The following is a 23,801-nucleotide window of genomic DNA, read 5'->3' on the forward strand; positions in this document are numbered from 1 at the left end:
ATCGGTAATTAAATCGAATTTTCCCCCATGGATCAGACACACGTGGAAGTGGCTCAGGGGCTCTGGGATGTCACCCGGCTCGGAGCTCCCTTCTAGGGGAGGTAGGCGGTGGACTGAGGAAGAGCGCTGGATGGAGCCTGCACATATCTGCAGCAATCACCTGCTGCACAGCCCTACAGGTATCCGCCTCACTCCAAGAACCGGGTCTAGCCCAACCGCCCGGGGGTCTGATGCAACCCGGAGCGTCCAACTCGCGCGATAACTCGCAGGGACTTTGCCGCAACTTTTCTGACGCCAACCGAGAACCGGAGGGGAAGTCGCGGACAGTCGCAGCGCGCAGGCGCTACAGGCCAGCTCCGCGCCAGCGCACCGTCACTGCGCAGGCGTCACCGCCCCTCTCAGCTCTGCTTCTGCGGGTCCCGGGGCATCCGCGGCCGTTGGGTCTTATGTCGCGCCGGGCCCTCCGCCGGCTGAGGGGGGAACAGCGCGGCCAGGAGCCCCTGGGGCCCGGTGCCCTGCACTTCATTCTCCGCGATGACGACGATGCGGAAGAAGGCCCCAAACGGGAGCCAGCTGGCAGGCGCCCCCGAGCCGCAGGGAAGGAAGGCGTCCGTGTCAACAACCGCTTCGAGCTGGTGGGTCAGGGGCACCCGGGGGAGGGGGGCAGCCAGTGGGGGATCGAGGCGGGGCCGCGGGGCGTGACGTCACCGGGGCGGGGCCTGGGTCGCAGACAGGTGGCGAGGTCAGACTGGCCGGGGCCGCAGTGGGGTGGGGGTGGTGGTGGTGTAGGCGTGACGTCGTGGGGGGCAGCGGGGGCGGGGCCGTGACCCTGGCCGGAGCGTGGTGGGCGGGGCGATGTTACGTCGGTCTGCCTGTGGGCGGGCCTTTGCCTTGGGGTCTGGGGGCTTCCTTCTCATCCCCCGACTTGTTCGTGGATTGACCATCACCTTGCTTGGGAGCTCTTGCTGAGTCTATGAAAACACCTGGTCTCTGCCAGCCCAGGAAGTAGTGTCTTGCTTTTGAAGTTCACCCCAGAGCTGTGATCTGTAGAAAAATCAAGGTAGATGTGCCTGGAAGAATGCTCTCTGACCTCCTCGAGCATCTGCTGTGCTCCCCCTGGACCCTCACCCCCTGTACAAAGATAGGGATGAAACAGCCATTTCAATAGGTCTGAAAGAGGAGAGGCCAGCTGCCCTGTGAGCTCTGACCCAATCTTGCAGTTGTTGCCAACTTTATTGAAGTGCGGGACCTACCCTAGGACATTGGAGTGTAGAGATGGCAAAAGGTCTTCCACCTGAAGATGTGAGACAGCTTCACCCTGTAGTCTCTGAAGGCAAAGCAGAAGTCCCCTTTCCATGTTTTCCATACTTTGTGACCACCTCTTCTGTTCCTGAATTCCGTCACGTCTACTGCCTATTATTTCTTTTCATCTCTTTCAAATTTCTTTATTTTGGAAAATTCCAAACATAGGCAAAAAGTAGAGTAGTATGTAATTTACTGATTATTTTTCTTTTTTTTTAAAAGAGCTTTCTTTTTTAAAAAAGATTTTATTTATTTATTAATGAGAAAGGTATTAGGAGAGAGAGAGAAAGAGAGAGAGAAAGAGAGAGAGGGAAAGAGCCAAACATAACTCTGGCACATGTGCTGCTAGGAATTGAACTTGGGACCTTCTGCTTGGGAGTCCTGCACTTTATCCACTGCGTCACCTCCTGGACCACTACTGGTTATTTTTCTGACTTATATCCTAAAACGGTCAAGTCTTCCTTCTCATCACAGTTGGGAAATATTTGAAATCTATGCTGATACTGGCTTGTTTTCATGAACATTTTTTTTTTATCAGATGGTATGTTCTCCCTATTCCCACACCCTCCAGATTTACCTCATAACAATAATTATTATTCACAAGGCATTTACAAGTCATAAGCACTGCTGTTAAAATGATGCTTCTCTCACAGGGGTAGAGCTCAGATTATTCCCATTGTACAAACAAGGTAGTGACATAGCAATGTAAATCCAGGCTTCTACGCAACTGGTACTCTGTACTAGGGCGTTGTCTGTGAAGCAAATTCTTATTCCTCCTGAAGAAGAAAGGAGGGTAAATGATCAGGGGTCTGGGTGTTTGGGAGAAATTTAAATGTGGCAGGTGATAATGTGCATGAATGGAGGAGAAAGTGCTTACAAGGATCTCCAGTGAAACCAGTTGGGTGGGATTGGAGGCTATGTCTGCATAGGGCTTTGCTATTTGTGTGTATGCTTCTGCTTTCTGACAGGATGTTAAATTTTCCTTCTTGATATTTGGGTTCATTTGTCCAATTCGTCTGCTCCTAGGTATCTCACAGGCATCTCAAACCCAGTGTCCTACTCTGCTAAGGGTCTCTTTGTTCTTCCTGTTGTATGGACTGCAGTCTAGAAAGCTTCTGTGACAAACCATCAGGAAGTCCTGTGGTGGCTCCTCAGGTGTGGTGACCATAGGTCATCCCTGCTTTTGTTCCTGTCCCCTTTTGTTCTTGTTCCTCTGAAGTTTGTGGGCACAATAGCCAGTGATCTTGTGAATGCTCTGATGTCACTCATTTTTCATCCTCCAGTCCCCCACAAGTTCTCCCACCTCTTGTTCACCATTCTCTAGCCACATTGATGTCCATGTACCTGGAATGCCTTGTATTCGTATGTGATATGTTCCACTCCCTCTCCTTAGGCGTTGCTTCACACCTGACTTAAAAGTACCCTCACCCCTCTAGGGATAACAAGTGGTTTATGCAACAGAATCTTATGCTTGAGAGTTGAAAATTCCAGGTTCAGTGCCCATTGTGCCATTATGTACAGCCATAAGCCAGAACTGAGCAGTGAGTGGTTTGGTGAAAAACACTCACTCACGGGGAGTCAGGCAGTAGTGTGGTGGACTAAGCGCAGGTGGCGCAAACCACAAGGACCGGCATAAGGATCCTTATAAGGTTCTAGCCCCCGGCTCCCCACCTGTAGGGGAGTCTCTTCACAAGCAGTGAAGCAGGTCTGCAGGTGTCTGTCTTTCTCTCCCCCTCTCTATCTTCCATCTTCTCTCCATTTCTCTGTCCTATCCAACAATGACAACATCAATAACAACAACAATAATAACTACAACAGTAAAACAAGGGCAACAAAAAGGGAATAAATAAATGAATAAATATTTAGAAAAAAAGAAAAGAAAAACACTCACTCACATTCTTCTTTGGTCTTCCTCCTTTTCCCTGAAGTTATTACAGAATAACCCGTATGAAAAAGAAGATACTATACAAATTACTTGTGTTTTGGGACAGAGACTTTGTTGTTAACCAGATGTAACTAGGTGGTCCTAGCTGCACTGAGACTCGGTAGGAAAGCTTACTTTATGGGTTGTCATTTTCTCCATCAAGCTCAGCAGTTACTGTCTCTGGCCAGAGTTCACACACACCAACTTTGGAGTCAGGAAGACCTCGATTTGAACCCTGTTACAGCTGTGAGAACTAGTGTCTATTTCCACATTTGTTGGTGATAAAGCTTATTTACTTCATGGATGGTCATGAGCAATCAGTAAAACAATGTGAAGTTTTTCATTCATGCTGGGCATGATTAGCATTTAACATGTGTTTATACTAAATGATGGTGAGGACAAGTGGCAGATACTGTAGAACTTCAGTGGAAACCTGTGACTCTAAGTAGTTGACTTAGAAACATTTCTATGTAACATTAATCTCTTCCTTGGATGACAGAAGAGAGCAGAGAGATAGCATCCTTTGTTTCTTTATGGCTTTGATTCTCCTCATTGCTGGCTTCTGAGTGAATTTCTTTGAAATTGGATTAGAAGACATTTTTCCTGCTTCTTTCAAATTGATTTTAAAGAATATTTAATATTTAAGAGGAAATAACACCAACTTTATGCAAATTATTTTGGGAAAGAAAGAAGACATTTGTCTTTACAAGTCTAATATAATATCTTTATTTAAAGCCTGACAGATTTTACAAAAATCTTTACCAAAACATCAGCAAACCAGTTCAGCAATATTATATCATGTATCATGACCAAATGGACTGTATCCTAGGGATGCAAAGTTGGTTAGTACTGAGAAGCAAATCAGTGTAATTCACTAGTTTACAGAATAAACAAGAAAAACCATATGACAATCTCAATAGATGTAGGAAAATTTCAGTATCTATTCATAGTGAACATTCAGGGAATGAGGGGAACTTTCCTAACTTGGTAAAAGACATCTATGAAAAGCCTAAAGTTAACATACATGAATAACTCAATGCTTTTCCCCCAAGATCTGAGACAAGGATGGCCACTTCTAGTCATCATTGTAAGAGGATCTCAGCTAGTATGACAAGGTAAGAAATAAAAGACATCCAGACTGGCAAGATAGAAGACAGTAAAACTGTATTGATAGATAGCATACATAGGATATTGTCAATAATGTACAAAGGAGTTGGGAGATAGCTCACCCAGGAGAGTGCTCACCCTACTATACATTAAGTGCATGATACATGTGCACTCTACTGGGTAAGTCACCTGGTGGCTTCATCAATTATAGTTCTTTACATTAACAATGAACAGTTGAAAATAGACTTTAAAAGTTCTACTTATAATAACATCAAAAATAAAATAAGATAAATTTTAGTAAAGACTTGCAAGATATCTGTGCTAAAAAGTAAAAAGCTGCTGGGAGAAAGGAAAGTTTAAATAGAAAGTTATACTATCTTCATGAATTAGAAGACTCACTAGTGCTAAGATGTCGGTTCTCATCCAAGGTGATCTATAGATTAAATGCGTCACAATGAAATTTCTGAGCAGACTTTATGAACAAGGTAATTACAAAATTTATATGAAGATACAAAGTAGAATGGCCAAAATAAAGATGTGTTTAATTGGATTACCAGATTTATTATTATTAGTTCTGATAACTTAAGGTAGTATGGTATTGGGAGTCAGGCAGTGGCACAGCAAGTTAAGCGCACGTGGCACAAAGCACAAGGACCGGCGTAAGGGTCCCCACCTGCAGGGGAGTCGCTTCACAGGTGGTGAAGCAGGTCTGCAGATGTCTATCTTTCTCTCCCCTTTTCTGTCTTCCTCTCTTCTCTCCACTTCTCTCTGTCCTATCCAACAATAATGACATCAATAACCACAACAATGATAAACAAGGGCAACAAAAGGGAAAATAAATATAAAACAATTTTTTTTAAAAAAAGATAGTATGGTGTTGACTTATAGCCAAATAGATTTATGTGATGGAATAAAAAATTCAGAAATTTTTTATTCATATTTATATAATCAACTAATTTTTAAAATATTTTATTTATGGGGGCCAGGTGGTGGCACACCTGGTTGAGCGCACACATTACAGTGCGCAAGGACTCAGGTTCGAGGCCCTGGTCCCCACCTGCAAGGGGAAAGCTTCACAAGTGGGGAAGCAGGGCTGCATGTGTCTCTCTGTCTCTCACCCTCGCTATCCCTCCCCTCTCAATTTCTGACTGTCTCTATACAATAAATAAATAAAGATAATACAAAAAAAATTTTATTTATTTAAATGAGAGAGATATAGGTAGAACTGAGTACTGTTCAGTTCTGGCTTATGGTGGTGCTGGGGATTGAATCTGAGACCTTTAGTGCCTTGAAGATAATTTTTTAAAAATATTTATTTCCTTTATTGTTCCCCTTGTTGTTTCCATAATTGTAGTTATTGTTGTTGTTGGTGTCGTCATTGTTGGATAGGACAGAGAAAAATGGAGAGGGGAGGGGAAGACAGGGGGAGAGAAAGATAGACACCTGCAGACCTGCTTCACCGCCTGTGAAGCTACTCCCCTACAGGTGGGGAGCTGGGGGCTCAAACCTGGATCCTTATGCCGATCCTTGCGATTTGCTCCACTTATGCTTAACCCGCTGCGCCACTGCCCGACTCCCGAACATGAAGATAATTTTACATAACCATTATGCTGTCTCCCCAGCCCCCCAATTCATTTTTTTTAAGCAATTCATTGGGAAGGGTGAGGGCAAAAAAAAAAACATCTGTGTAGTAAGTGGTGCTAGAATAACTGGCTGCATAGAAGGAAATTAATTACACATACATATACAGTATGCTCAGGGGAGACTAGACTGCACAGTAAAACTGTAATGCTTTTAGAATAAAATGAATATCTTTAAAACTTTTTTTTATTTACTTATTAACAAGTGAAAGAGGAGGACAGATAGAGAACCAGAACACGGCTGATGCCAGTGATTAGAAATAGGGCCTCATGCAAAGCACAAGGACCGGCATAAGGATCCCGGTTCGAACCCCGGCTCCCCACCTGCAGGGGAGTCGCTTCACAGGCGGTGAAGCAGGTCTGCAGGTGTCTATCTTTCTCTCCTCCTCTCTGTCTTCCCCTCCTCTCTCCATTTCTCTCTGTCCTGTCCAACAACGACAACAACAATAATAACTACAACAATGAAACAACAAGGGCAACAAAAGGGAATAAATAAAATAAATTTTTTTAAAAATTAAAAGAAAAAAAAGAAATAGGGCCTCACTCTTCAAAGTCTGGTACTTTATCCACTGTGCCACCTCCCAGGCCCTCAGGCTAAGTTCCAGAAAGGATTGGTAAGAAGTGCTTCTTTGGGGCTGGATGGTATTCTGCCTGCTTGAACACATGTTACAGTGCTCAAGGACCTGGGTTTAAAGCCTCAGGCTCCACCTGCAGGGGGAGGCTTCACTGGTAGTGAAGAAGTGCTATAGTTGTCTCTTTCTCTCACCCTTTTTGCTTCCCCTGACCTTTCTCAGTTTCTCTCTGTCCTTTCGAATAAATAAAATTAAATGAAGTATTTCATTAAGTTTAAATAGTTTCTACTCATCTAAAGATGTAGTTAGGAAAATAAATATGCAGTCTACAAACAGGATGAGAGCATCAAGTATCTACAATAGACTTGTATCTAGAATACATGAGTGGATATTATAGATTGTAAGTGCACCCAGTTAATGAGATTTCAGGAGACACTTAGAAAGAATGATATGGTACTCAACATTATTCATCAAATGCTGATTGTGGGGCATGGAGAGGTGGCTGCTCAGTAGTAGATTGTCTGCCTTATGTAAGACGTTGGGCTTTATTTCTGATACTGCAGAAAAACAGGAAAGACCAAAACATATTGAACATCGTAAATGGTAGAAGAATGCTTTGGTATTTCATTAAGAAATAGCGTGGGAATTGAGTGGTAGTGCAGTGGGTTAAGCGCACATGGCACAAAGCGCAAGGGCTGGTATAAGAATCCTGGTACCTACCGGGTTAAGGATCCTGGTTCGACCCCCCAGCTTCCCACCTGTAGGAGGTCACTTCGCAAGTGGTGAAGCAGGTCTGCAGGTGTCTGTCTTTCCTCCTCTCTGTCTTCCCCTCCTCTCTTGATTTTTCTCTGACCTATCCAACAACAATAACAACTACAACAAGGGCACCAAAAAATGGTCTCCAGGAGCAATGGATTCATAGTGCAGACACCAAGCCCCAGTGATAACCCTGGAGGTAAAAAAAAAAAAAAAAAAAAAAGGAAAGGAAAAAAAGGAAAAGAAAAGAAATAGCATTATGGATGGGAGAGATAAGGTTATACAAATATTTTTATGCTTGAGGCGCCAAAGCCCCAGGTTCAGTTTCTACCACTATCATAAACCAGAGCTGAGTGGTGCTCTGGGAGAAAGAGAAGAGAAAGGTAGACAGAAAATTGTACCACTTTATACTGCAAAAATTAGAAGTATGGATAGTGTCCATTGTTGGTGAGAATGTGAGGCCCACAGCTTCCCAGGAGAAAAGGAGATCTGACCATTCCACACTAACTTTGCCCCAACAACCCAGTTATTCTACTTATAGATGCTTATTCTTGAAACTTCCACATTAATATTCATAGCAGCTTTATCATAGAAGTTGCAGATAGGGACCAGGAGGTGGTGCACCTGGTTAAGCGCACACATTACAGTGCGCAAGGACCCAGGTTCAAGCCCCTGGTCCCCACCTGCAGAGGGAAAGCTTCACAATTGGTAAAGCAGGGCTGCAGGTGTCTCTGTATAACTCCCTCTTTACCTCCCCCTTCCCCCTCAGTTTCTGTCTCTATCCAATAATAAATAAATAAATTTTTAAAAATTAAAAAAAAAGTTGCAGATAGAAAATAACTGAGGGGTCCTGTGATAGCAAACACATACAGGTAAAATAGTATGTTCTGTCCACACAGAGGCCCACTGGTAGTAACAAAGAACTGACTCATGGTATAAGCAACAATAAGATGGACTTGTAAAACATTAAAGTCATACTCTTTGATTCTGTTTTCTTGACTGTCTAGAATTAGGCAAAAGTCCTCTTTGGTAAAAAGATGTTAGTGTTTGCTAGGGTCAGTAGGAGGTACTGTTTGGGAAAAGCAAGCAGCACATTTCTGGGGTTGATGCTTCGATCCTGATAAGATGGGTCACACAATTACACAATTGCCAGTACTTTCACTGTACATTCATTTGAAGATATGGAAATTCTACCTTAGGTCTGATGGATAGGACCTTTTTGAATTTGTTTCTCATAGGGACCTTGAAATTGAGGAATGTGACAACTTTAGGATACAAATAAAATTTATGTCAGGATGTTGGACAGTTTTCTTTGTGCATGCCATTGTACATAAGTGGTGATCTGAACAAGCTAGATCCTCCCTGCAAACAAAATTAGTCTGGATATGCTGTTAGTATGCTCTATGGGTATATGTAGAACTTTCCTTTGCAGTAGGAACTAAGATTGGCACAGAGCTTATCATGAATTTGAATTTCTCAGAACACCTGAAATTAAAAAAAACAGAGAAGGAGGGGGCTAAGAAATTATGCTTTTAGCAAGTGAATATGACATTGTAAAAGTAAACCAGCACCACTTCCCAGAGGTGCCTTGGCAGCACCATTGAGTTGAATGTTTAAGAGAGTGTAGGTGCCCCACAGTTTAACAGAAATGTCCAGGGAGAGTCCTGTTCTAGGTCTTAGCCAGACCACATATCGCCCCCACCCCCACTCCCCCAGTGAAAGCACCTGTGATGGGAATCACCATCACACCAACATTACATAATGTTGTTAGAAGTATATAATTCCTGCATTTGCAAGGAATTATTATTATCTTTATTTATTTATTGGACAGAGACAGCCAGAAATCAGAATGGAAATGGGGTGATACAGAGGTAAAGAGACAGAGACCTGTGGCACTGCTTCACCACTCACAAAGCTTACCTTGTAGATGGGGACCAGGGAGTCCAACCCATGTCCTTGAGCATTTTAACGTGCACTCAACTCGGTGCACTACCACCTGCCCCCCCCCCAGGTACTCTTTTTTAAAAAAAATATTTATTCCCTTTTTGTTGCCCTTGTTTTATTGTTGTAGTTATTGTTGTTATTAATGTTGTTGTTGTTGGATAGGACAGAGAGAAATGGAGAGAGGAGGCGAAGACAGAGGGGGAGAGAAAGATAGGTACCTGCAGACCTGCTTCACCACTTGTGAAGTGACTCCCCTGTAGGTGGGGGAGCCGGGGGCTCAAACCGGGATCCTTATACTCATTCTTGCACTTTGTGCCACTTGCACTTAACCTGCTGTGCTACCACCCGACTCCCCCCAGGTGCTCTTTGTATGAGAAAAGAATCTGTGGGTTTTCTAGGTGGACAGGCATATTTGCCTGAATTTTATTTTTTTGCTACATAGAAATTTTTTTGATATTTATTTATTTTCCCTTTTGTTGCCCTTGTTGTTTTTTTTATTGTTGTTGTAGTGCTACATAGAAATTTTTACTGGTTTAAAATAAATAAAAGCATAGTGCAGGAAGTCATCTCAGATACTGGCAACTTTCAATCTCTTTATATCTATCATGGGGAAATCTGCAAGTACAGAATCCTAGTTTTATTTTAAAAGTCATCTCAGACTTGCTGGGGTTAAAGTAGATTTTGTTTTTCTTTTTTAGAACTTTATATTTTTCAGATGTTCTAAATTGGACCTTTGTGTTCCTGATTGAAGCATCAGATTTGGTTTATAAAGCATTGTACCATGTTAGCTTTTTACTTGTGTATTCATTTACTAGCTAAAGGACCAGAACTTGTGTGCACCACTGCTTCTTTCTTCCCACACTTTCTCTCTGCTCCAGAATGTGTGTGTGTGTGTGTGTGTGTCTGTCTTGAGACATTTCCCATTCAGCATTGTGCTTGTAAGGTTCGTGTGTGTGTGTGTGTGTGTGTGTGTGTGTGTTTCCTTCTACACTCTGCTATGGAAGGCTCCACTGCGTGGACTGTTATTTTTATGTTCATGTATTTTATTATCAGGAAGAAATTTCTAGATGGTTGGGTCCCTACTGGCTACTTTTTTGCACTTTGATTGTTGGGCATCAGAGGGAAGAGAAAAGGAGTGAATGTGTTGGTTGAACATATGTATGTACACTTTTTACCCTGGGGCTACTCCTAAAGGAAATAGATTATGATGTTGGAGGATTCTTCTTTCTGTTAGTTTAGTTCTGAGGTAGATACTTTATGCCCATACGCCCCAGCCAGCACTTACTGAGACCCACCAGTGAAGTAACCCTGAAATAAAACAAGCACTATATCCCACCAGATATTAATATTCTTCCCATCATCCTCAAAGTGACCTTGAGCATATTACTCACTAGCTCAGTTCTGCTAACACATGCCATTTGGTGACTGGATAGGATGTAACATACTGTTTTTTTTTCCCATCCACCTTACAGATAAACATTGAGGACCTGGAGGAGGGGCCTGTGGTGAATGGAGAAAGGTCTGATGGCCAGCTCACAGACAGTGTGGTGTTGGGCAACAAGAGGAGGTCTCAGAGTGGAAGTGTAGAGCCTAAGAAAGATGGAGAAACAACTGGCAAGACCTCATCCCCTGAGCAGGTGTGGAATCATGGGGAGACCAAGAAGCCTCAGAACCCATGCTGTCTTATTTTCTCAGTTTTATTTTATTAATTTTTCTGGCTACCCCAAATTTTCTTGGGAGCCCTGATCAGCTTTGCTTGGAATCCTCAAGACATGGCTCTCAAAAATACCAGCTGCAGGACCCCTGAAGCAAGTATCTCTGGCAAGAGATTTTCCTCCTGTATCTTGGAGGGTGCTCTGGGCATATGAGCACATCCGTGTGTTCTATGTGACTGCCAGCACTCCAGTTGGGGGCTGGAGATGTGACCAGCTTGTCACTCCTTCAAGAACTGTGCAGTCAGGTTTGTGTTGGAGTGTGACTTCAGTGCTTCATGCCATATAAGAGTGTCTCCACAGGAGGTCTCCTATCATTTAACAAGTGCCAGTGTGAATCTGGTAGAGATGACCAGACAGATACAGCTGCCAGGTGCAGCCAGGGGACTTGATCCAGCAGAGTTCAGGCAGCAGGAGACTTCTCTGACCAAGGAGGGGCCAAGTGACAGGACTGGAGTTTTTCAGGCAGTGAGTCAGTGGTGTGGGCTGGTTGGGAAAATAAGGCTTTCTGGTGGAGAGAGGTTGACAGATGATGAACAATGGTTCAGATCCCTGGGAGCCTCATGAGGAGAGACAGGATGGGAGACCAGGTGGTGATGCACCTGGTTGAGTGTATATGTTACACAAGGATCTGGGTTCAAGCCCCCCAGTCCCCACCTGCAGGGGGAAAGCTTCACAGTTGGTGAAGCAGGTCTGCAGATGTCTGTCTGTCTCTCCCTCTCTGGCTCCCCCTTCCTCTCTAATAAATAAAGATAATTAAAAAATTTATTAAGAAAAGGGGGGGGTTGGGAGGTAGCACAGCGGGTTAAGTGCACATGGTGCAAAGCACAAGGACTGGCCTAAGGATCCCAGTCAAACCCCCCAGCTCCCCAGCTCCCCAGCTCCCCAGCAGGGGAGTCACTTCATAGGCAGTGAAGCAGGTCTGCAAGTATCTGTCTTTCTCTCCCCCTCTCTGTCTTCCCTCCTCTCTCCATTTCTCTCTGCCCTATCTAACAATGATGACATCAATGACAACACCACCCATGTTCATCGGGGAAGCAATTACAGAAGCCAGACCTTCCACCTTCTGCATCCCATAATGACCCTGGGTCCATGCTCCCAGAGGGCTAGAGAATGGGAAAGCTATCAGGGGAGGGGGTGAGATGCAGAGTTCTGATGGTGGGAATTGTGTGGAGTTGTACATCTCTTATCCTATGGTTTTGTCAGTGTTTCCTTTTTATAAATAACAATAATAACTACAACAATGAAAAACAAGGGCAACAAAAGGGAAAAAATATATATATATATGGAGATGCGGAACTTGTAAGAAAAAGAAATTTCCAGACATCTGGGAAGTCAGAAGGGATATTGCCACAGCACTCTATCTCACAAATTTTTCATGCCATGCATCTGCTGTATTTCTTGGTGTTTAGGACATCTCTATCTTTTTTGTTTTTAATTTTTTATTTATTGTCCCTTTTGTTGCTCTTGTTGTTTTTTTATTGTTGTAATTATTGTTACTGATGTCATTGTTAGATAGGACAGAGAGAAATGGAGAGAGGAAGGGAATATGGGGAGAGAAAGATACCCGCAGACCTGCTTCACTGCCTGTGAAGTGACTCCCCTGCAGGTAGGGAGCTGGGGATCCTTATGCTGGTCTTGGCGCTTTGCACCACGTGTGCTTAACCTACTGCGCTACCACCTGACTCCCATGGGCATTTCTATCTTTATTGATAAAAAAACGTGCTTCTTTTGTTAGTCTAATACAAGTGGCAAACTCCGAAAGAAGAAAAAGAAGCAGAAGAACAAGAAAAACTCTACAGGTGAAAGCTCGGTAAGTGTGGCAGACCAGCTTTGGCTTGTGTTTCTGCTTTCTCCTCTCTGTTCTGGGATAGGCGTCAGTTCCTCTCTTCATTAGGAAAATGGCTAATTCAGTCATGGAAAATTACTCAACCAAAAATTGCTTCTGTATTGTTGGTTCCTGTGGGCTCAATTACCACTCTTGATTGAGCTTTCCATTTTCTGGCAACCATCCAGAAGGGAGGCTCTCGCTTATTGGTGGTACGGGGAATTGAACCTGGGACTTCAGGGCCTCAGGCTTGAGAGTCTCTTTGTATAACCACTATGCTATCTCCCCCGCCCGAGGCTCTTCATTCAGTGGCACAAGTCCTTCTGGGTCTACTGACCCCTGGGCTTGAACTGTTTCTAGTGTTAAAGGTCTAATTTGATGATCCATCGTGAAAAGTAGATATATTCCCATGGTTGCCCCATCCTCATCTGATTGTATTTGTCTTGAAAAGAGGTGAATCTTTTGTTACTCTGCTGGCATCACAAGTTTGGCTCAGTTACCAGAGGAAGAGAGCAGACCTGAAAGACATATGGCCTTCAGCCCCAGTGCTCTCCAGTCTTTATGGTTCTGTGATTCTCTGTGTTAAGAGATTCTTTCTAAATGCAGGTCCAAAAAACTGTTTGAATGATGCTGTTTTTCAGGAAGTAAAAAAATAAAAAATATACTGCTTGTTCTTTGTAAGAAATAAATCTTTTATTATTATGGTATTTATTATTTATGCATTTATTAATGAGAAAGGGAGAAGAGAGCAAGAGAACCAGATCATCACTCTGTTACATGTTTTGCTAGAGATTGAACTTCAAGGGCCAGGTGATGGCGCACTTGATTGAGTGCACATGTTATAATGTACAAGGACCTGAGTTTGAGCCCTTGGTTCCTATCTGCAGGAGGAAATTTTTGCTAGTATTGAAGCAGTGTTGCAGATGTGTCTCTATATCTCTCCCTCTTGTTTTCTTATTTTTTTAATTTTTTTATCTTTATTTATTTATTGGATAGAGACAGCCAGAAATTGAAAGAGAAGAAGGAGACAGAGAGGGAGAGAGCCAGAGAGACACCTGCAGTCCTGCTTCACCACTTGTCAAGCTTTCCCCCTGCAGGTGGGGACCAGGGGCTCGAACTTGGGTCCTTGTGCACTGTAATATGTGCGCTCAACCAGGTGCACCATCACCCAGCCCTTCTCTCCCTCTCTTATCACCCCCTTCCCTCTTGATTTCTGCCGGTCTCTGTCCAATAAATAAATAAAGATAACAAACTTTTTTTAAAAAGGATTGAACTTGAGACCTCATGCTTAAGAATCTAATACTTTATTCACTGGACTACCTCTTGGGCTGTTGTGACAATAAAGCCATTGTGGTGATTTTGTTTCATATGTTGTTTTGGGGTCTTAGGAAAACGGACTGGAAGACATCGATCGCATCTTGGAGCGGATTGAGGACAACAGTGGCCTCACCCGTCCAGGCCCACCACCTCTGAGCTCCAAGAAACATGTCCTGTATGTGGAGCACAGGTGCGCCTCCCTCCTGCCATCCTACAGACTCATTCTTGAAAAGAATAAAGTTAACTTATAAGCCAGGCAGTGGCGCACCCAGTTAAGTGCACATATTACCATACTCAAAGGTGCAGGTTTGAGTCCCCCACCCCTCACTCCCACCTGCAGGGGAACACTTCATGAGCGATAAAGCAGGTCTGCAGGTGTCTGTCCTTCTCTCTCTCTCTCTGTCTTCCCTCCCTCCTCAATTTTGCTTTATCCTGTCATATCAAATATAACAGAAAGAGAGAGAGGAAGAAAAAAAGAAAGAAAAGAAAAAAAAAAAGGCCACCGGGAACAGTATATTCTAGTGTTGGCATTGAGCTCCAGCAATAACCCTGGTGACAATTAAAAAAAAAAAAAAAAAGAAAAGGAAAAAAAGTTAACTGACTTTATTTAAAAATATTATGAGTTTCCATCAAAGAGAGAGGGACGGAGAAAGAGATGTCCAACCCTCTTTCCAGGGACCCTTCACAGTACTTTCTGTTCTTAGAGCATCTTTTCTGATCTGCGTTTATTTTTTGTTTGTCTGCTTTAGTTTAGAGAAAGAGTTAAAGAGACTATAACACTGAGACATACTTCAATGTGGTGGGGAATAAGCTCGATCCTGGGTTGAGCACATGGCAAAGTAGCACACTATCCAAGGGAGCTATTTTGCTGGCCCTTGAACTGTGTATTAAGGAAGCTGTCATTTGAGGGCCAGGAGAGAGCTCACCCAGTAGAGTGCACACCTTACCATGCCAAAGGGTCTGTGCTCAAATCCCTAGCCACCCACAGCAGACCACCGTACAGGGTATAGCTTTATGAGCAGTGGAGCAGTGCTGTGATATCTTGCCTCTCTCCCTTGCTGTCAGAAGTAGTGGAATTGTGTAGGGATGAAGCCCTGGCAAAAGCCCTGGTACAAAAAGAGAAAAAAAGTAAGTTATCATTCTGGGATGACCATCCATCTCTTGTACCTGAATGTACTGTTTCCAACCTTAAAAAGCCATTTTTTGGGGGGCAAGGTGGTGGCACACCTGGTTGAGTGCACATGTTACAATGTGCAAGGACCCAGGCTCGAGCCCCCAGTCCCCACCTGCAGGGGGAAAACTTCACAAGTGGTGAAGCAGGGTTTCAGGTGTCTCTCTCCCTTTCTATCTCTCTATTCCTTCTCAATTTCTGGCTGTCTCTATCCAATAAACAAAGATAAAAAAAATATTTTTAAAAGTAAAAAAAAAGAAGAAGCCGCCATTTTTATCCCAACTCAGTTCAGTCAGTTGCCCATACTCTCTGACCTGCCTTGGTCATTGTGGTTTTGAGACAACAGTCCTCTAACTTACCTTTTACACCAAAATACCTGTTCTCCTAGATGGATTTTTATGTGACTTTCTAAATTTCTAAAATTCCTAGAATCATTGAGTTAAAATTTCAATTCTCTAGACACTTGAATCCAGACACAGAACTGAAGAGGTATTTCGGTGCTCGAGCAGTCCTGGGGGAACAAAGGTAAGACTGACTCCTGTGCATTCTCAAAGAGGAGGGAGCATTACTGAGGTCAGCTAGATCCCTGGGAGAATTTGTTTTTTAATATTTATTTATTCCCTTTGTTGCCCTTGTTGTTTTATTGTTGTAGTTATTATTGTTGTTATTGATGCCATCATTGTTGGATAGGACAGAGAGAAATGGAGAGAGGAGGGGAAGACAGGGGGGAGAGAAAGACAGACACCTGCAGACCTGATTCACTGCCTGTGAAATAACTCCCCTGAAGGTGGGGAGCCGAGGGCTCGAACTGGGATCCTTACGCTGGTCCTTGCACTTTGCGCCACCTGGGCTTAACCCACTGTGCTACTGCTCAACTCCCGGGAGAATGTTGAAAGCCATAGTGAGATGACTGTCCCGGTTGAGCACACACTTTATCATACATGAGGAACCAGATTCAAACCCGTGTCACCACATGGGAGCATCTGCACTAGGAAGTTAAATGAGCAGTGGAGCAGTTCCAGGCAAAACCCTGGTGGCAAGACAAAAAAAAAAAATCTAATGTCATTTTTGGGATATAAATTAGTGGTAAGTTGTATGCTTTGCATTATGAGGTCTTGAATTTGATCCTGGCGGTATTCTTATCCGCCAAGATAAAAAGAAAAGTTAAAAAAAAAAGTAAAATAAAACTTTATAACATGGGGGTAGGGGAACAAATGAAAAATCATAACACAGGTGAAAAATAGCCTTGATGTGGGGGCTGGGTGGTAGCACAACGGGTTAAGTGCACATGGTGCGAAGCACAAGGACCAGCATAAGGATCCCGGTTTGAGCCTCCAGCTCCTCACTTGCAGGAAGGTCGCTTCACGGGTGGTGAAGCAGGTCTGCAGGTGTCTGTCTTTCTCTCCCCCTCTCTGTTTTCCCCTCCTCTCTCGATTTCTCTCTGTCCTATTCAATAACAACAACAGTGACAACAATAATAACGAGCAATAAAATGGGGAAAATGTCCTCCAGGAACAGTGGATTCGCAGTGCAGGCAATAACCCTGGAGGCAAAAAAGAAAGACAGAAAGAAAAAAAAATAGTCTTAATGTTTGAAGATTTATGTCTTTGTTTTTGTTTGTGTGTTTTTTTAGAATGTATTTATTTATTCATGAGAAAGATAGGTGGAGAGAGAAAGAACCCCTCTGGTACATGTGCTGCTGGGGATTGAACTCCAGACCTCATGGTTGAGAATCCAGTGCTTTATCCACTGCGTCACCTCCCAGACCATGAGTTTTATGTCATTGTTTATGAATAAAGTTGAGATTTTTTTTTCCTTTTTGTATTTTGCTTTTTTTGTTTTATTATGTTATTTATGATACTAGCGTTCTGACTTTATGCCTCCTTTTTGAAATATTAGTGAAAAATATGCTTGTTTCTGAGTATTTGTTTCCTTCTTTGTAGGTCCTCAAATTTTGCTTCATTTTTATCTTTTCTACCATATTATTGGACTGTCTTTCTTTTTTCTTTCTCTGTTCTTTCAGATTCTTGTTTCCAATTTGGTCATGCAATGGCTGTGATATTTGTTACACTGTTTTTTATTCTTGTCACACTTGTGAAAGCCTTACCACTACCACCACCCCTCCTGACCCCACTACTCCCCCAGCCCCCAGTTTTGTTTCCACAACTCCTGCAAGGTCAGGTATTAAGGTAAACTGTGCTTTGTCCTCTCTCCAGGCCACGGCAGAGACAGCGCATATATCCCAAGTGTACGTGGCTGACAACCCCTAAGAGTACTTGGCCCCGGTACACCAAACCAGGTGAGGAGCTGTGAGGGATTGACTAGGCATGCTTGAGTGTGTGCACCTTGGGTCAGGCTATTCGTCTGTGGAAAACCAGTGTATAATTGTGTGAGTTTATGTTTTCCTCTTCAAGCCAGACCTTGAACATACTGGCATAGCTTAGAGCCCAAGACCCTGGTGTCTGGGCTCAGATACCAGCAGTATGTGTGTTGGGCTCCATCTCGTACAATATTGCTCTGGATCATGTTATATAGGAAGCAATCAACTTCATTTTCAAAGTGTTTGAAACTAGTAAATACATATAATTTAAAGAGAAATTTTATTGTATTGTAAAATAGCAAATACATACAATTTATTAAAGAGAAGTGACAGAAAAGCTTGGGGTACACAGAACATGCCCTGTTGGGTACTTGGATGTATGATATGGAGGCCATTTGAGAACCCTCAAACCTTTGGGATTCCAGGTCTGTGCAGGCAGAAGGGAGTCAGGGATATTCACTATGAGTGACATCGTTGAGATGTGCTTTGACGTCACAGACAATGAGCCTTAGTTCCTGTTGGATATCTTCTGTCCTGTCTTCCCCCATACTCTCACCTCCCTACTAGAAGGCCTGTGCATGAGCAGAAGTGGAGCATATTGGCTGCATGGCTAATGCCTACCTGTGGGGTTTAACCTTTGATGCAGCTATCAGGAGAGAAGGAACTAAGGCTACCTAGAACCAGCAGCTCTTTCACGAAGCACTAAAAGGAGATGTAGGTTTTTGATTTTCTCACAGGGTGCTGAACATCAACCCTCAGAGTCAGACACAAGGAACAGAGAGAAAGGCTTCAGTCCTGGGCAGTAAGCAAGCAGTGTCTAGCTGGTGAGATGGCAGGGCCTGTGAGTGCTCCCAGACATAGTTGTGCATCCATCCGTGCTTTTAGAGGAACAGAGTAGACACACTGTTGCATCCTGAGCCAGCTGCCAGGCCAACATGCCCATTGGTGCCCACGAACAGAGGCTTTTTGCCAGGAGTTCCAACAGATGGATGTGCACTCTCACCCAGGTCTGTCTATGCGGCTGCTGGAATCCCGGAAAGGCCTGTCCTGGTTTGCATTTGAGCATAGCGAGGAGTACCAGCACACACAGCACAAGTTCCTGGCTGCTGTGGAGTCCATGGAGCCCAACAACATTGTGGTATTTGCACTTGGGAGGCAACTGACCTGTGTCCTTGACCAAGAGCAGCCCATCCTCCAGGCTTCTCTGACTCGCATGGGCACATGGGTTGCAAGGGATCCACTATTTTCTTCTGAGCAGAAGCAGGTTATGGGCTGGCTACATAGCTCACTTGGATAGTGTGCTGCTTTGCCATCTGTGCAACCCAGCTTCGAGCTCAGCCCCCACTGCATTGAAGGAAGCTTCAGTACTGTGGTCTTTTCCTTGCACTCTTTCTACCCCTCTGCCTCTGCCTAAGGAAAAAAAAAAAAAGAAGAGGGAGTCGGGCAGTAGCTTAGCGGGTTAAGCGCATGTGGCGCGAAGCGCAAGGACTGGCCTAAGGATCCTGGTTCAAGCCCCGGCTCCCCACCTGTAGGGGAGTTGCTTTACAGGCGGTGAAGCAGTATAACAACGATAAAAAAGCAAGGGCAACAAAAGGGAAAATAAATAAATATAAAATAAAAAAGAAGAAGAAGAAGAAAGCTGCCTGTGTCTTAGGCCTGGGGGACAGTGCAGTGGGGATACTAAGCAGGGATCAGTCGTATGTGCATGGTTCCCTGGGTTGAAATGTTGGAAGGAAGGGCCTGCCTGGAGCTTGGGACCTTCCTGCCAGTAGCCCTCAACCTTCCTGCCTCTCCTGCCTTCCATTAGGTTCTACTGCAGACCAGCCCCTATCACGTGGACTCGCTCCTACAGCTCAGCGACGCCTGCCGCTTTCAGGAAGATCAAGAAATGGCCCGGGACCTTGTGGGTAGGTGCCGCCTGCTCCACTTACATGCTGCTTAACATAGTTCAGATCATTTTCATCATTCACCCAGGCGTCCTGCAAGCAACTGCTTTCTGCTTTCTGCCTCTGAGTTTGCCTGTTATGGTATTGCCTGTGCATGGAGTCAAAGGATGATCTGTGGCGATGAGTTGCATGTCATGCCTCCTTTGGCTCAGTGATGCTCTGCTGTGAGACTGGACCAGGCTTTGTTTACCTGCCAACCCTTGAGACATGCTTGGCCTGTCTCACTTCCTGGCCTGGGGAGTGGATTCTGTGTGAAGGTGTGCTGCCAGATTGCACTTCTGTTGGATGTAAGTTCAAAGTGGTGGCAATGCTCTGAATGCATGTTCATGCCTGGTTACTTTCAAAATTCCAGTGACAACGACCTTCCAAAGCTTTCCTTGTTAGCGTCAGACACATTGGGGCTACAGTTATCACGGAGTGGCTGTGACACCTGCTTTACTATTTGTGTGGCCCACAGAGAGAGCTCTGTACAGCATGGAGTGTGCCTTCCACCCTCTCTTCAGCCTCACCAGTGGAATTTGCCGGCTGGATTACCGCAGACCTGAGAACAGGTAAGGAGCTGCCTGAGCACTTCCTGCCCTTTCTTGGGGTTGTGTCAGTATGGGTGACGTAGGTACCTGTGTGTGCCAAAATAAAGTGACCAGGGCCCATTCACAAGGGGTGTCACTCAGTAACTTAGAAAAGCACTTTTACCTGTGGAAGTCCAGGTTCTAGAAGGATGGATTGGACTGGTAGAGGCAAGTCTGTCCCAGTCCACTGTGGCGGGCCTGTAATTGTGTTTTCTTGTACTTTTGGACAGAGGGTTCTGCCTCTGAGTTTATAGTATACTGGAAAGCTTTGTGGGCATATGTGATGCTGCTGAGATCAATTGGTAGTCCGAGTGCAACCTCATCCTGCCCCTTGTAAGGATTGAGGGGTGGTATAATAGAAGCTCTGTGCTGTACTGTCTCTCTCTCTCTCTATTTGAATGAAAAAGCAATCCAGAAGTGGTGAATTCATACATGTACAAGACCTAAACTCGAAAGAAAGAAGGGAGGAAAGAGAGAGAGAAAGAAAGAGGCTGGGTGGTGGTACACTGGGTTAAGCACACAAAAGGGAAAATAAATAAATTTAAAAAAATTTTAAAAGACTGCTAGAAAGGAAAAAACAAAAAAAAAGGTAGGGAGGAAGAAAGAAAAAGAAAAAATGGCTGCCTGGAGCAGCGGATTCATAATGCCGGCACCAAGCCCTAGCGGTAACCCAGATGGCAATAAAAAAAAGAAGAAGAAAAAGAAAAGGGCCAAGCAGTGGTGCACCTGGTTAAGTGCTCACATTATAATACACAAGGACCCAGGTTCAAGCCCCTGGTTCCCACCTGCAGGGGGAAAGCTTCATGAGTGGTGAAGCAGGGCTGCAGGTGTCTTCTCTGTCTCTCTCCCTCTCTACCTCTCCCCTCCCTTCTCAATTTCTCTGCCTCTACCTGATTATAAATAAATAAATAACTGTAAAATCTAAAAAAGAAAGAAAAAAGAAGAAATTACTAAATAGTGACTTAATTATAGGAATTTTTTTTTGTTCCCTTAAATGATAAATTGTAATAACAATAAAAAGCAACAAGACTAAGGCTTCAAATAGCAAACTTGGTTTTTTGTGGATACACATATATAACTACAAGCAACAAGCAGAGTGTCACCTTCTCTGCAGACACAAGGATACTCACAGAGATTAGGGCACATGCATGCAAGGACCCCAGCAGCAGAGGGTGGACACAGTAGAGTATGCAAGGCTTCCTGCCATGGCCTTGCCGCCTCTCATTTACCCAGAACTGTCTTGGGTTTAGGAGCTTCTACCTGGCCCTCTACAAGCAAATGAGCTTCCTGGAGAAGCGTGGCTGCCCCCGCACTGCGCTGGAGTACTGCAAGCTCATCCTGAGGTAAGTAAGTGCTCACCTTGCTGCCCAACCTGCACAGTGACCATGAGCCCAGGATGTGCACACCTTCCCACTCTGGGTATTCTCTCTACTCCCCTCTGTTCATGTCATTGCCTTTGAAGCCTGGAGCCAGATGAAGACCCCCTGTGCATGCTGTTACTTGTGGACCACCTGGCCTTGCGGGCACGGAACTATGAGTACTTGATCCGCCTCTTCCAGGAGTGGGAGGTAGGTATGAGTATTGTCACAGTTGGTCCTATGTGTTCCAAGGTGCTTCTGGGTCCTTTTGTTCTTTCTTTTTGCAGAGGAGGTCCCTGGTGTGGGCTGGGCAGTGGCACACTCAGTTAAGCACACATAGTACTATGTACAAAGATCCGGGTTCCATCTCCCACTCCTTGCCTGCAGCGAGAATGCTTAACAAGTGGTGAAGCAGGTCTGAAGATGTCTCCCTCTCTGTCTTCCTTTGTCCTAGTGAATAAAATGGGGGAGGGGAGGGAGTGGCCAGCAGCATAGTGCCAGCAGCAAGCTACAGCAGTAACCCTGGTGGCAAAATAAAATTAAAAAAAGAAAGAGGGAGTTGGGCATTAGCATAGCGGGTTAAGCGCAGGTGGTGCCAAGTGCAAAGACCGGTGGAAGGATCCCGGTTCAAGCCCCCAGCTCCCCAGCTGCAGGGGAGTTGCTTCACAGGCGGTGAAGCAGGTCTGCAGGTGTTTATCTTTCTCTCCCCCTCTCTGTCTTCCCCTCCTCTCTCCATTTCTCTCTGTCCTATCCAACGATGATGACAAAGAAAGAAAAATCCTGGTATGAGATGCAATAACCCTTATCCTATATAAAGAGATGCCAACAAAAGCCCTGGAGCTGGTCACGGAGCTCTCAGGCCACCAAAATGTCTATGAACTTTGCATTTTTTCCCTTTATCTTGAAGCCCCTACTTCGTTTCCTCACCTGATATAGGCTCATCGGAACCTGTCCCAACTCCCGAATTTTGCCTTCTCTGTGCCATTGGCATATTTCCTGTTGAGTCAACAAGCAGACCTTCCTGAGCAGGAGCTCAGCTCTGCAAGGGACAAAGCCTCCCTCCTGATCCAACAGGCACTCATCATGTTCCCTGGAGGTGGGTGTGTCTGGCAGTCCCCACCACCAAGGATGAGACCCAGCTCTACTTCTAAAAAGACACATTCTTTAATAAGACCCTAAAACATGCTCTAGTTACAGCTTAGAGACTGAAAATGAGTCTGAACTGATTTTGAATTCAGAGTAGCTTGGGTTTTAGAGTCTTTCAATATGGACAGTTTATATGAGATAATTCTACCATCTTAAGATGTGGCATTTTCTAGAGAAGGGAGCATCACATAAAGGCTGGACATTTGAGAAGGCAGGAAGTAGGACTAGAGAGGCCATATCAACAAACTAGTGTTTTGCTCTACAAATTCATTTTCCATTGGTTTGAAGAACTTAAGAGATAAATTGCTTCCCCACCTGTAGGGGAGTCGCTTCACAGGTGGTGAAGCAGGTGTCTATCTTTCTCTCCCCCTCTCTGTCTTCCCCTCCTCTCTCAATTTCTCTCTGTCCTATCAGACAACAATAACAACACTGATAAACAACAAGGAAGGGCAACAAAAGGGAAAAAATGGCCTCCAGGAGCAGTGGATTCGTAGTGCAGGCTGAGCCCCAGCAATAACCCTGGAGGCAAAAAAAAAAAGAGAGAGAAAGAGAGAGATTGCTCTGGAGCCACACAGAGGCCCTTGTGGGTTCCCAGAAAAAGGTCAGGTGTAGATGTGGAGACAGACCTATGGATTCATGTCCTGGTTGACAGTTGGCCACTTCCAGCACATCCTTAAAATGCTCTGTGACCCGAGAAGCTTGCTGTCCTATCACCGTCCTGGTGGAGGAGTCCTCCCACCGTCAACTTCACAGGGAGCCATGTTCCGGGGATGAGCCATGTAGCTTGTGTGTGATATCCACATGGTCCCCAGTAGGTGCTAACTGAGAGGGGTGGCACTTAAGGCCTGGCCCCAGTGCCTCCCCCCAGCCTACAGGTGGAGCATGTAGTTTTTACAATCAGAATGTCCAGTTCAGGTGCTTGGGGGCCAAGGGTGATTATTTCAGGTGCAGGCAGGGCTCCCGTAGGACTAGTATGGGGGGGACCCAGTCTCATCACCTGGATGTTGGCTCCTCCCTCAGCATTAGGCTGCAGGGGGTGACATAATGTCTGCTCCCCCTACAGTGCTAATCCCGCTGCTCGAGTACTGCAGTGTGCGGCCTGATGCAGCCGTTGCCAACCACCGCTTCTTTGGCCCTGACGCTGAGATAAGGTAGGAACTGCACACTCCCCTGTGAGAGGAATGGGCAC

General features: G+C 44.7%; 1 protein-coding gene across 2 annotated transcripts in view; it reads left to right on the forward strand.

Annotated features, from left to right (window-relative positions):
- The first annotated feature begins 364 nt into the window (after window positions 1-364).
- The window catches only part of TCF25 (transcription factor 25), a 28,328-nt gene continuing 4,891 nt past the window's right edge, over window positions 365-23,801 (forward strand). For both annotated transcript variants that reach the window (XM_007531203.3, XM_060183840.1), the window contains exons 1-13: window positions 365-635; window positions 10,718-10,882; window positions 12,696-12,770; window positions 14,174-14,292; window positions 15,733-15,798; window positions 17,490-17,572; window positions 18,601-18,731; window positions 19,401-19,500; window positions 19,997-20,090; window positions 21,359-21,451; window positions 21,571-21,676; window positions 22,403-22,562; window positions 23,676-23,763. In XM_007531203.3, the coding sequence (XP_007531265.1) occupies window positions 447-635; window positions 10,718-10,882; window positions 12,696-12,770; window positions 14,174-14,292; window positions 15,733-15,798; window positions 17,490-17,572; window positions 18,601-18,731; window positions 19,401-19,500; window positions 19,997-20,090; window positions 21,359-21,451; window positions 21,571-21,676; window positions 22,403-22,562; window positions 23,676-23,763 (1,469 nt within the window). In that variant the 5' untranslated portion in view covers window positions 365-446. The remainder of the gene's footprint in view (window positions 636-10,717; window positions 10,883-12,695; window positions 12,771-14,173; window positions 14,293-15,732; window positions 15,799-17,489; window positions 17,573-18,600; window positions 18,732-19,400; window positions 19,501-19,996; window positions 20,091-21,358; window positions 21,452-21,570; window positions 21,677-22,402; window positions 22,563-23,675; window positions 23,764-23,801) is intronic.

This window comes from Erinaceus europaeus, unplaced genomic scaffold (genome assembly GCF_950295315.1).
Source record: "Erinaceus europaeus unplaced genomic scaffold, mEriEur2.1 scaffold_659, whole genome shotgun sequence".
NCBI lineage: Eukaryota > Metazoa > Chordata > Mammalia > Eulipotyphla > Erinaceidae > Erinaceus > Erinaceus europaeus.